The 14251-nt window shown below is 37.0% G+C and overlaps 1 protein-coding gene across 1 annotated transcript; it reads left to right on the forward strand.

The window, feature by feature from the left end:
- Positions 1-1529: 1529 nt before the first annotated feature.
- Positions 1530-13753, forward strand: LOC142620195 (uncharacterized). The gene is made up of 5 exons (XM_075793596.1): positions 1530-1696; positions 11202-11462; positions 12109-12412; positions 13155-13225; positions 13364-13753. The coding sequence occupies exons 1-5, from the start codon at positions 1530-1532 to the stop codon at positions 13503-13505; spliced, it is 945 nt and encodes a 314-aa protein (XP_075649711.1). The 3' UTR covers positions 13506-13753.
- Positions 13754-14251: the final 498 nt, after the last annotated feature.

Genomic DNA, 14251 nt, shown 5'->3' on the forward strand with positions numbered 1-14251 from the left:
TACAAATTCTTAAGCATCAAGCAGAAATTTGGTAATATAGGGTCCTCGGACCCCATACTTTGGCGAAATTAACGTTTCAAGTTTCAGATTCTAAGTATCACATTGATATGCGTGGTTCTCGGCCCATGCGCCTTGTGCAAATTGATATCGTACTTACTATCAAAACAAAGTTGTTTATGTCAGGTTCTTGAACATTTTACTATAGAAATGCTAGTGAAAATCCATGTCGTGTTTATGTTGCGATTTTGATGAAGTATTTTTGATTACTCTATGCCTTAAATTGAATTCTAAGTTAACTTGTTAGGCGTTCATCATTGCGTCATACATGTTATACTTCTAAGATGTAATGTGTAGAATAAAAGTTAAGCATGTGTACGGTTGTTTAGAGTTATGATAATTCAACTATTGAAAGTGGAGTTAGTTGTTCCACTCATTCTCCCTTTGTGTGCTAGTGAGAACCCTTATAATAAAAACAAAGTAAAATAAATACAAGCCAAAAGAAGATCAAACGAGGCAGACTTCCATTAATTGCTCTTGATATACATTACAAAAAAAAAGGGGTCTAGATTACAAGAAGAGAAGTCCTAGGTTCGGCCTTAAATTTTGGAATGAGGGTCTTGCGCAGAGGTGCTGCCAACTTCGGTGCCTTTTAGCTCCAGCTCAAAGGAGGATTGAACCTATTTTCCCTTGTGTGCCTCAACCGGTGGAGGAACGTTAGTCTCGGCACTTTGGCTTGCTACCTTCTCGGCACCTTCACCCTGTTATTTCTCTTTATTGGAACTTGTATGTTCTGTAAGAGCAGGAATAGGCTCTGGGATCACTGGGAGGGGCATGGAAGAAGCTGTCTTAGGGGTAAGGGCGACAGGAGGAAGCTCTTCTACCTCCTGTATGTCTAGGGGAAGCCAAACATTTTCGGGCTTCCTCAGCTCCGAAGCTGGAGGAACCCCTGCTACATTTAAGGCCTCACCCCAAACTTGCTGGCAATATTCCCGGCACAGCGTGGCGAATTCTTCTATCAGCTGGTCCTCTGTCGCAGCTACCCCTTCCTTGTAAGCAGCCTTCTTCGCTGCCTTCAGCGAGTCCTTGAAGGCGTGGGCCTCCTCCTTCATCTTTGCAAGCTCCTTCCTCAAGTCGGAGTTCTCCTGTTGGGTTTTAGAGAACTCTTCATCCTTTTGACGAAGAAGCTTGCGTTGCCCCTCCACATGGGTCTTCATCGTTTTTAAACTAACCTCGACACCATCCCTTTCCCTTTTTAGCTCCGCCAACTGTGTGGTGAGCTTCTCATTTTGTGCGAGGGCCTAGCCTAGGGTCTTCTCGGTCTCCATTCGAAGCTCCTATTCCATTCTAGCCCTCTTCCGAGAATCCTCCACGAACTTCTCTGCAGCAAAAACTTCCTGGACGGCCTGTGACAGAATACCAAAGGGTCAGACGCATGAAAATATCTCATAACAGTTAGATACAATGAAAAAGGAGTGAAGATAAGGTTCGAAACTTACCAGGGCCAAGTCCTTTTTTAGTGAAAGGAACAGATGGGGCTGGCTCATCTTTTCCAAGGCCTCTATGTCCTTGGGCAGAAGAAGGGGACGTTCCAAGGCATCGACCAAGTGGAGGGCATGGCCTTGTTGGAACGCCCTAATATTAGACTGGCAAGAGATGGGTGCCCCGTCCAGTTTGAGCTCGGGAGACCAGGTAGCCGGTGCTCGGCGCACTTCGGCGAGGTCCCTGTTCTCCCCGCTTTCCTCTGAGGGCGCACGTCCCTTGCCCTTATCTAGTTTCTGCTGCTGGGGTTGCTACTTTTTTTTCAGCTTCTTCTGCCTTTCCCCATCTGCCTCCTCGGCCTCACCCTTCCTTTTCTTCTTGGGCTCCGCAACAAGAGGCTTAGGGTCGGAGGGAGGAGGGGGTGGGGGCAAGGACGGAGGAACTTGAGACCCCCTGTACTCCTTTTTTAGCGACCCTCTCGCCCCTCTTCTGCATTAGTCCTTTAAGCACGTCCATCTCTTCCTCTTCAGAGCTGGAATCGAGGCCGGCGACTATCAGGCCTGCTATCCCGGAGGTCTCAGTGGGCTCGTCCTCCTCATCCAAGAGTACGACAAACGGGTTTCCTCGGGGTCTTTCAATGTTCTCGAGTTGAAATTGGTCTATCTCCTCGTCCAATGAGTGTGACGAGGATCCTTGCTCTTCCTGGGCGACGGTCGTCTGAGAGTGCACCGAGAAAGGGATTGCTGCGATGGGGCGTGTGTACAGGATTGTGTTAGGTTCATCGAGAAGATCGTGGTCGGAGAGGAAGCTTGGTCGTACGACGTTTATCCTTCTGCGTCGTTTATCCCTTGCAATTATTGCGTTTTCTATCTCTTGGAAGTCCGAGGATATGGGGTCGTATCCTAATATCAAATGAGCCACTCTTACTTGTAAGGCTTCACTCACAAAGACTTCTGAGCGGAGAACGCGATTTCGGTCGGCGACGTTGCAATGGCTCAAGCGTGGGCGTACGTGCTGTTTATCTGTGAGAAAAGAAACCCAAAGAGACAAACATGGTCAGATCTGTGATGAATGTGAAAAATTGGAAACAATAGCGTACAATAAGAAATAAAGCATTAAAAGGTGTTGAGATTGAATCACGGGGTAGGGAAATTAACTCCTAAGGAGTCACACCTGGATCTCCCCATACGACCGGGCAATGAGGACCGTCGTGCCAATTGCCTGAGGCGATGAGGTAGTCGTCCTTCATGCCTTTGTTGGACTTAGGCAAACAGGAAATCAACCTAACTACACTAGACCACGACTTGATGTAATACCCTACATTCTTGAGTTTGTGGCATTCGTACATGAAGGCAACATTGTGTCATGTGAGGTTTAAGCCCATTTGCTCTTTCAGAGCATCCACACTACCCAAGACCCTAAACACATTTGGTGCGCACTGGTCTGGGCATAACCTATGATTGCAAAGGTATTCCCTAGTTACACTTCTCATAGGGAAAGTCATCCCACCTTCTATGAAGGCAATCACAGGGATGATTACCTCTCCCATTTTCCTAGCACCGCCTACGGCTTCTGCTGGGCAGTATTCTAGGCCTACATCACTAGGAATCTGGTATTTGACCCTAAAACCTTCCATCCCAGTGGCGGTATCTACTAAGCACTTAAACTTACCCATCCAGGAGAAATGAAAAGGCAAGTATTGAGAGGAAAATCAATTAAGAGTGGAGCCAAGGACATAATCTGAGAAGAAAGGAGCAAAGAAAGCAAGAACTTATGAGATTTGGTTATGCGAGTTTCCACGAGTTTCTGGAGAGAAAAGGCGATGACTGATACTTTGATGTGATTGAATTCTGAAGAAATAAATGAAGGCACGGATTTCCAAGCATTTTGACGTGCTGGAGGCAGCCTCGAAATTGGATTTGTCCCGCTCAAATTTTCAGGGGGTGACCTGGACCGTTAGATGTTCATCTCACCGTTGAACGTGGGGAACAAGGTGTAACTTGCGGTCATAAATGCACGCGTTCCGGGATTTGAAGTGCCAGACGATATTTTCTGGGAAACGAAAGGACCCCCACATGCGTGGTGATGTACGAAACGTGTGAGAGGTATTCTGGTCGGATCAAAACTCTATTTCTCTCCTCGGATGGGGGGGAAAATAAAGTTTTGAGGGGCTATTGTGGGGGGTAAGATTTATAAAATAAACAAATGGGTCGTGGGCTTGATCGATTGGTACCAGTTTGTTTTTGTCATTGGGCTCCTAAGCTCATAAGTCAGCCTACACTACAGACATCCGAGGAACCATCTGAGGATGAATGTCTCCTCGGATGGGCCCTTCGAACACCCTGGGATTTGCCAAGAAGATTAAAGGCAGAGTTCTAGAAGAACTATTGGGTAAGAGGGGGATCCAAGTATCCTCTAGAGGCAACAACGTGATAGAAATATCTAAGAAAAAGGCTGCTACCTCCACATTAAAGACCCTGCACCTACCTCCCTAGCCGCATTAATGGAAAAATAACCCCTGAACAGTAGAATTGAACTTTCCTACTACTATTTAAAGACTTCAAGAAGGTGGTGGAAGGGGGAGGCACCTAAGGATAAGATTTGTGTGACATGTGGATGTAAGAGGGAAGAAGAAGAATATTTAAGAAGAGAAGGGAGAAAAGAAAAAGGGGGGATCTATCAGTTAGCGAGGAAAATAACTAAGAACTAAGAACTGTAATTTTTGGCATAAAAGAGAAGCAATATACAAATCATCCTTGAATTACGTCCGAGGAGGTTCCCTTGTCATATTTGTTTATCATTTGCAAAGATTGTGGTATTCTAGCCTGCTTATCAAGTTTCTAATACCCCTAAACTAGATTTTAAATCCACACTCTACAAATCTTATTATTTAAGACTCATTGGGCCTGAGCCCATGTCTATCTTTGGGTCCAGGTGCAATTGTGTACTTACATTAACTTTTACAAAAAGAAAATGAAAAAAGAAGAGCCTCTGATGATAATAGTATTTACTTGATTAATTTACTTAATTCTTTTCTTGTTTTATTTGACTAGATATAGTTTAGTATTTATGAAATATGCATTGTTTATTTTTTATTTTTCTAAAGAATAGAAATTTGAAACTTGCCTTTATTTATATATATTTTTATTTATTTATGAAAGGTTAGAACATTGAAAATGAGTTTATGTATAATTATTTTACTGTTTATATAATTAATAAAAAGAAATTACTATAAGATTATTTCAAAATCAACAATTTTGTTGAGTTAAATTTAATTTACGAAATAAAAAGAAATTTATTAATTTGACACAAAAAAGAACTTTATTATGGTTAGCTTGGCCTCCTAAGAAGAATTCTTGGCTCTGCTACTATGGTCAATGGAAAGTATTTTACAAGTTTGATCACATTTTACCTATAAACAAATAATTGAAAATGAAAATTTGTAGGTTCCAGTTCAGTTAGTTCAATTGATAAAATTTTTGATGATTAAATAAAAGATCTAGGGTTCAATACCTACTTACACTAAAAATAATGATTATGTCCATAGGTCCATTTAAAACAATCCAAAGTAAACAAAGGAACAAAGTCAGAAGGTGCAGAAAAGTATCGTGTCCAGTGCTGGTATTTATCTATACTACTATTTAAGAGGCTTCCTCTGTTTGGATTCCTCATTTTTTATGCCAAAAATACCCTCATCATACTCACTTACAAGTTTTCAACTAACGGGAATAAATATGTAAATTAAAACTCTTACACTTTAAGATCCACAAATTGATGTATGCTTTGCAGTTTCTATCTCACTTTCTATTTCTCATTCTTCTTCAGATTGAAGACATTTAGTTTAACTCTATATCCTCATTTCTTTTTCTTCAGATTAAAGACATTTACTGTCAAAGGTTCCAACAAATTTTCAAGTTCTATCTTTTGCATTTTTTTTTCTTTTGTTTATAATTGATTTTCTTTGAGTTCTATTTTTTTTTTAATGTATCACGTTAACTCTCTTTCTACTTTTTTTAAAAAAAAAATGTAATTCTGAAATGAATAATTCCGTCATATACTCTGCCATTGTACTTCTTAATGAATCGTCATTTCATGTTGTAGGTATCGTGATCCAAAGACAGGGCTGTCTTATGCTACAAAAGAAGTATTCAAAATCATTTGTGAACAGTTAAACAGTATGGCTTCCCTTACCTCCTTTAGTAGCCTTTGTTTACACTTTATTTAAAAATTTTGAATTGAAATAAAAATAGTTACCATCCGTACTGCATCAAATATGAAGGAAGCAATTCAAGAAACTATGAAAGAAATTTTGCCGCTACTGGGTTTTTGCATGACTGGAAAGTTTCCATCCGTTCATATCCATTTGCCAATTTTTTTTTTAGAATGCATTTGCCAACTTGAAGCGGCATGCCAAGGTTTTCTTCTTTTTAAATTTAATTCAATTACTATTTCCTTCTCCTTCCTCACTTTTTTTTTTCTTCTTTGTATTTTTTTTTCTTTTTAAGCAAGTTTTTTTTTTTAATTTTTTTATACCATCATTGTCTATGTTTTTGGTGTTAAATTTTTTTATATTTTTTTATTTAGGTATGTAGCAACCTCTCAATTCTGATTTTCATTTACAATTCATTATGGATCCGAGAAACTAGAGCCACCAATCACATGGTTAGATCACCATTAAGTATTTATTTAAATAGTTGATAATGTGGTGATAAGATTTTAAAGAGTTCATGATAGAGTTAAATTCTAAAAAAATCTTTATCTTTAATCTGACCAATTTTAATAGGATTTTCAGGAAAAAGGATTTCATCAAAATTTAAATCAAACACAAACTCTAACAAACTTATACTATAATCTTTAATTGCCACACACGCTAACTTTGGTTTGTTGAATAAAGTTTTTTTTTTAATTTCTTTCAAATAGTTGGTTTAACCCTAATTCTTTTATCTCTCTTAGATTCATGTACGCACAAATTTTTTGGATTGCATTGAGGAGTCATTGGAATGTAATATTAGATAAGTTCGGGTGAGAAACTTTACAAGAATTATTATATGATTTAAACCTCACATAAAGTGATTGTTATCTAAGAAATTGTTGTAAAAAAATTCTTTTGTAACATAAAACTATATTTATCATTTGCATAATTCTAAGTCAAATTCAATTTAAATTTTTTTCCATAAGTATTAATTTACTACTCCATAAAAAATGTTACGTACCTTTTTCTCAGTTTTAAAGGTTGTTGATGTTGTTGATATATTTGAAATTTAAACTCTTTTTAACTTTTGTTATGGATGTGTAATAAGTGGCTAATTTTTAGGACTAAAAAACTAAAATTTTGAATTAAACAAAAATTGATAAATGTTATTAATTTTTTTTTTAAAGAACAACAACACTGAAAATAACGTGTATCTCCTGCAATAAAATTTGAACCAGCTGAGTTTGAATTCCTACCCGCTTTAATTATTAACCCATCCGGCCTTTTCTTTTTCTCTTTTTGCATTGCAAACTTTTCTATAAAAATATTTACTATCACACCTAAAGTTTTTAGTTTTTGCCACTTTACACTAAGGCATTTCAAACCGTTGATTCTTGGGACGTGATCTATATGATTGGTGTGGAATGGCACACGGTCTTGGACCAGAATCTCAGTTTGTTTATATATATATATATATATATATATATATATATATATATATATATATATATATAAAATCTCATATAAATCATAATTTCACCCGTGTATTTGTCTGTGTCTAGCAAACTGAAAATTTCTTTTTGTAGCAGAAACTATATTTATCATTTGTATAATTCTATGTCAAATTCAATTAAAATTTTTTTCCATAAGTATTAATTTACTACTCCATAAAAAATGTTACTTACCTTTTTCTCAGTTTTAAAGGTTGTTGATATATTAAACTCTTTTTAACTTTTATTATGGATGTGTAGTAAGTGGCTAACTTTTAGGACTAAAAAACTAAATCATTGGATTAAACAAAAATTGATAAATGTTATTAATTTTTTTTTTAAAAGAACAACAACGCCAAAAATAACGCGTATCTCTAAGCACGTGCATGCTTAGAGACTCTTCTATTTTTTGGGTAAGGGTTAATATAGAGCATTTATTATAATTTGAGATTTTTGCATTTTCCAATCACAAAAAAAAATTTAGGGGTGTGATGAATATTATGTGCGGTGAAATAATTTTTCATCACCGATAGGTTTTTTTTTGTGATTAAAAAATGTAGTAATCCTAAATTATAATAAATGTTTATATTAACCCTTACTTAAAAAATAGAAAAGCCTCTGACGCACGTGCTCAAAGCCTAGTTTATAAATAATGATTATGTCCATTAGTCCATTAAAAAAAGTCCAAAGTAAACAAAGGGACAAAGTTGGAAGGTGCCGAAAAGTATCGTGTCCAGTGCTGGTATTTATAAATGGTGGGTATATGGTTTGCTTTGTTGAACTGTAAGACACCTAGAGAAATAGTTGTACAATTTGTAATGCGAATTACTTTTCTACTTCTGCTGACGGATGGATCCCATGCAGAAGCAGCACCATCTATGGCAAAACCCAATTGTGAAAGTAGGTGTGGAAATCTTGACATTCCATACCCGTTTAGAATCGACCTGATTGCTACATGGACAAGTCGTTCGAAATTGTTTGCAATGGAAGTGCTGCCTTCTTAACTATTATTGACAAGGAGGTGCAACAAATCAATATGGGTTCGGATTTCTATACTCCTGGCCCATTAACCTGTCACTTCGATAGGCCTACGGTTCAAGTCCAAATGCCAATCATCTATTCGAAGACATGTTCATCTACAACTACGAGCACCAGTAGTAATAGACGTATGAACTTCACAGGAAGTCCTTTTTCCTTCTCTAAGGATATAAATACATTCATTTCGGGTGGTTGCGACTAGGGATGGCAATGGGGCGGGGCGGGACCGAAGGATGGGATCTTTGCCCCCGCCTCGTATAGATTTTTCTTGCCCCATCCCCGCCCCTTAAGGCCCTGCGAAGACTCGCGAAGCCCCGCCCTACACCGTAAAACTTTATTTCTTGTTAATTTTCCCTATAACTATTACCATTTTTTCAAATATAATGACATGTTTCAATATTAAAAATATACTTGAAATTATAAATAAATTATCCTATCAAATCAAACTAATTTTTAGCAAAAACTAAATAATATTATCTAAATGTTTAACAAAACAATGTCACAACAAAAATCTCATAGTATGACACAAAAATCTCATATTATGTTAATGATGAAAAGTAAGTTGAGAAAGACATATGAATCATGAATGAAAAGAAAAAAAAAAAAAAAAAAGAGTTAAAATTGGTACCTTATTTCCAACTTTGCTTGAGAGAAAAGAAAGGTAGAACCACGTTAGGTATAATAAAATAAGCTAATGATATTTTTGTTTGAATAGTAGGATTTTAGAGTATGAAAAAATTACAAGTTCATCCTTATTAACACGGGGTGGGGTGAGGTGGGGATGGGGCGGGGCGGGGTAGGGTGGGTCTAAAAAGTGTAAACCCATCCCCGCCCCGCCCCATGGTGTAGGTCTAAAATCTTGCCCCATCACCTTTGCGGGGCTAGGAAAATCCGCACGTGGCGAAGCGGGGAGGGGCAGGGAAAAATTGTCATCCCTAGGTCTCTACCGTGTTTTATTTTATTTGGGACTAGACTACATGCAGTGAATGTCCCACGTACACTAGTGTATGCACTAGTTTACTTTGTATGACTATATTTGGCATTTAATAAAAGATTTCTATCATTCTGATCTCAAAAAAAAATTTATAAAAAATTGCGTATTATAAGAAAAAAAAAATTTGTTAATTTAAATTTTAAAATATATGTAGCGGCATGTGGTTTGAAGTTTATAAGGTTTAAATTTTAAACAATTAGTATAATTTTTTATAATAAACAAGAATAAATAGGAGTATGTATATGAAATACATAGGTTAATTAATGAAATAAATTAGATATAATTCATAAATTGAATAGCTCCCCAAAATTAGATAATAAAAAAGATTATATGTCATATGTTAGAAGAACAATATGAAATCTCCACAGTGAGCTATATCAAATCCTATAAAATAACAATATAGTTCAGATATTAAATATTAAAACAAATGATGGGTTTGCTTATATGTATAAATGGTTTAATTTGAGCTTAATTTGGTTGTTCAATTGAGCTTAAATTCCATCAACACCAATATTTTACCATGCTATGCAAATCCAACGGTAAGAATTGGAATCTAAATTGGCGCATGAAGGTTAAAAATTATGTGCCCGTACTTTGATCGGTCTGCTCTCGCAATCAAACCATTTAATCACACCCTAATTTCACCAATACCCATTCCTTACCGTGCTCTTCTCATCCAATGGTTGGACTTTGAATTTGGTGTCATTTTCAAAACTGTCAAATTCTAGACCCATGCCCCTGCAGGGCTGGCCTAAGGCCTCCACCACACAAGGCTCAAAATTTTAATCCTAAGAAAAAAAGGCATTGTCCCCTATTGTAAACGGCTCAAAATTTTATAAAATTATATATGCATGCATATATGTATGTATGTATATATGTGTAGGTGTGTGTGTGTGTGTATATAATGGTTGTTTATTATTATTAGTGATACTAAGGATAACACAAATTTACTATAGGATTACAAATTAACATGTTACCTATCACAAAAAAGAAATTTAAACATTCCATGGATCACACATAAGAGTGACCGAGGTAGCCCTCACACATTGAGATTTTTATTTTATCTCGACAGTAACCCTCGCTAGTCATGGGTTTTTTTTTTAAAAATAATTTAAAGTAAGGACATTTTCCCCCTCTAAAATCAAAATCATTTATATCTAAGCACACATGTAAGGGCGCAGTTTGGATCATAAGCCCAAGAAGTAATAGGATTAAGACCCAAATAGCCCAACACAATGAATTTGTAGAAAGTTGGCCAAAAACTAGGCTTTAATGAATTGAATGACGCTTACAACAGATTAAAGGTGGGAAGTAAATAAGGAAAAACAAGCTACATGCAAAGAAATCATTCCTCGGCAAAGTCCAAGGAGAGTAGTTCTTGAATATATTCTCTCTAGACTTTATTACAATTCCAGTTCTTGTTGCTACAGTGTTTTCTCCATTGATTCTCAAATCCTCCATTTCCTTTGGAGGGTTTCTTACGTTATATAGCCTTTTTTCGTTGATCTTGGCCCTCTATTTGTTGATCACGTAGGCCACTACTCGAGTGCTTGTCCTATTAGACATTTCCCCAAACCTTCCGTGAGTTGCAGCTACCTAGACAATACCGTTCAGGGGTTTTCTCCACATAAACACAGTCAAAGGGTTTGGTGGGGTGCAATAAATGTGGTGGTAGCTTCCATCCTTTTAGACATGACAAGACTGACCTCCTCCCTGAAGCCCTTCCTCTATAGTACGACTTCCTCTGAAAATGTGCCACTGACATGGTCAAGGCTTACCTCCTCAGTTTTTAAACAAATTGAAGTTTATTTTACCAATCATGATATGCCACATATTTACTTTTTTTTTCGATTAAAAACTTTAGTTATTTTATAAAGAAAATTAAATAAATACATAGCAAGCCACCTGCCAACCTGGACTTTGATCATTTCTTGTTTCGAAATGATCAAAGTCCGAGGGATCTCAAGCATGAAGTCTTAGCTAAAGCAAATGAATTTGCTTACATCAGAATTAATGGTAAGCCACCTGCCAACTGTTGGATCATTAGAGTTACATGGCTCAAACCTCTTTTGAATTGGTACAAGCTTAATTCAAACGGTTCATCGCTTGGAAATCCTGGACATGCTGGTAGTGGAGGACTTATCCGAAATGACAAAGGGGAATGGATTAGAGGTTTTGCGAGGGCTGTTGGGCACACACCAGCGTTGCAGCGAAGCTTTGGGCATTTAGAGATGGAATCAGGCTATGTATTTCCCTTAAACTCCCTGTTGTGATTATCGAGCTTGATGCAAAGCTTATTGTGGACTTGATGCAAAAGGTAGATTGTAATCAAAATGGCTTCAATGCTTTAGTAAGTGATTGTAAGACAGGTTTGAGAGAAATTCCTATGGTTCAAATTCAACATTTTTATCGCGAGGCAAATAAATGTACCAACGCGCTTGCTAGGAGGGGGGCTTTACTCCCATAGGATTTTGTTGTATTCTTAGAACCCTCGGCAGATGTCTCCTTCTTACTTAGCTTGGACTTTTTTGGGATGGTTTATAAACACTCTGTATCTGGTTTTTAAGTTTAAAGTTTAATACGGTCCCCTTTCTACGAAAAAAAAAAAAGAAAAAAAAAGCTATAGTAATAATTTTACCTATCTAGCTACAGTGCACAGCTGCACTGTAGCTAATTGAAAAAAAAAAAAAAAACTTTTTTATTCTCCACCCAATTAAAACACTATATGTTTGTTGATATTTTTTCTTGCTACAGTGCACAGCTATATATGGCTGTGCACTGCAGCTGATTAAAAAAAAAAAAAAACTTTTTTATTCTCCACCTAATTAAAATACTATATGTTTGTTGATTTTTTTTTTTTCTATTCTTTATATCCAACCGTGTCTATGACGCTCCTCTCACTCCTTTACTTTGAGCTCTCCAACCCATCTCTCAACTCCCTCTGAACTCTCACCTCTCTGTCTCACTGCCGCCGGCCTCAACGTCACCGGCTCACCGCTGACCCACTCCGTCGAAGTACCAAGCAGACCCAAGCCCCAAGCCGCCGATCCACGCCGCCACCTAGTCCTCCATCTCACTGCTCACCAAACGCCGACAAGCCTGGGTTTCTGGATTTCGTGGGTTTCATCGTCGATCCAAGCTCTGGGTTTTTCTGGGTTTCATCGTCAAAGCCGCCGCTGCCTTCCTCAGCCCATTGCTTTGGTTTTCCGCCGAACTCAGGTATCACTCTATTCTTTCTCTCTTTTTAAATTTAAAAAAAAAATTATAATGATTTTTGCGATATGATTTGTGGTTAAGACTTACGAGTTAAGATATGTGGTTTGTGGTATCTGAGATTTTGAGTAGTGATTTGGGTATTTTTAAATTCGTGATTAAAATGGTGTGGTTTGTTTGTTCACTCTGTTTAGTGATGGGATCCTTGTGATTTGGTTGTGCTTTCTTCGTTTTTGCAGTTTGTGAGGCTTTAAGTCACTTAATTGCATGTGAATCATATGGGTATGTTGGGGGAAATTCGGTGTTTGAACTTTTTTGGCTGGGGTTTTATCAAAATGTGTTTGAACTTAATTGCATGTGAATCATACATTGAAAGTGATTTCCTGCCAACCAGAAGAATCATAATCATGTTCTATTGTGTAGTACACACACTTGGGTGTGTTGTATTGGATTTGAGATTCGATTTGAAAATTTCCAATCCAAATATGCATTCCCCAATGACTTAGCAGACCTCTAATTGATTTTCATATTGTAGCAGTGGGGCTGGCTTATTCTCCACCTACAGATATGGAATTTAAAGAATTTTATTTTATTTCTTCCTTTTCTGAGAATTTAGTGCATCAAATATGGCCTATACATTATGGCTGATCAATTCAAATTTGATGTCTTAGTCATCACTTTTGGCATAGTTTAATCAAATTTCTTGGAAGCAAACTAAAATCTTTTTGCGATTTTATTTGATTTGCAGGAATCTAAATCTCTTAAAGATATACCAGTAGTGATCATGTCCTTAGAGAACATCCCATCAAGGATCAACAGGTAAAGGGAATAACATACATTTTTGTTTTAATTTAGTTACTGAAAAATGCATTTAGTTTTAAATTTAAAAAAATGAGAATTGTTTGATTCAGTTTTTAATCTAACATGGTCTAATTGGTTTGATCGGATGCTTGGAAGAAGGAGCAAAAAAGAGTTCTTTTTGAAACCAGTTCAATTATCTGATGTGAATAAGCTCAAACCCCATTTGTTGAAAGGAAGAGAAGGAATCAGAGCCCAGCATCAACAAGAGAAAGGGCATGGAAGAATGCCACTCACATGACAGAACAAGAACAAAATATGATGGCTTGGAAGTGGTCTAAACTCTAACCAGCAATTTGATGATATATGGAGCTTTAAATAAGAGGAAATTTGTGGGAAAATTCCCCTATCCTACACCTTTTTGGAAAGAGATGGTGGACAAATGGATGGAGGAAGATTGGGGGGTGAGTATAAATGAAATACATGTCATAAATTCTCACACTCTCTCTCTAACCATTATTTGTTAATATTTTCATAGAAACTAATGTTCTAGTGTATGAATTATGCGTGTAGGAGATAAGTTCGACAAGTATGGATAACAGAAATAAGGCAAATGATTATCAAATTTGTGAAGTGGTTGATGAACCAAGTCATGGTCGTATTCTTGGCATGGGAATAGGTATCTAGGCTAAGGATGTGTACGGCTTAACGGTAAAGGTTGTAGCAAACGTTGCAGAGAAGATTTCACAAAAGAAAAAGAAGATTTGGAGGCATGTCTTAGAGAGGAAATGGATTCCAAACTTGCAAAAGTTGTGGAGAAGCTTGAGGAGAAGTTTGCACAAAAGTTGCAGTCGATGGGCATACCACAACAATCTAACATAGATTCAGCTACCACGGTAGAATCTCAAACTTATGCTTTTGCCTCTTGGATCTTCTACAACTGTCTATTGGTTTGTTGTGGTTTACAACTTGCATCTATAATAATATAATATAATTTTATATTTAGTTTTGATAAATGATAATAGGACTATGATACTATCTACAGTT

The sequence above is a fragment of the Castanea sativa genome, chromosome 12 (genome assembly GCF_040712315.1).
Source record: "Castanea sativa cultivar Marrone di Chiusa Pesio chromosome 12, ASM4071231v1".
Classification (NCBI taxonomy): domain Eukaryota; kingdom Viridiplantae; phylum Streptophyta; class Magnoliopsida; order Fagales; family Fagaceae; genus Castanea; species Castanea sativa.

Coding starts and splice junctions, on each gene's coding strand:
- LOC142620195 (XM_075793596.1), top strand. CDS start 1,530: ATGGGGCTGGCTCATCTTTTCCAAGGCCTCTATGTCCTTGGGCAGAAG. Junction 11,463..12,108: donor TTTCCCTTAAACTCCCTGTT/GTGATTATCGAG, acceptor CTTTACTTTGAG/CTCTCCAACCCATCTCTCAA. Junction 13,226..13,363: donor ATCCCATCAAGGATCAACAG/GTAAAGGGAATA, acceptor GATGCTTGGAAG/AAGGAGCAAAAAAGAGTTCT.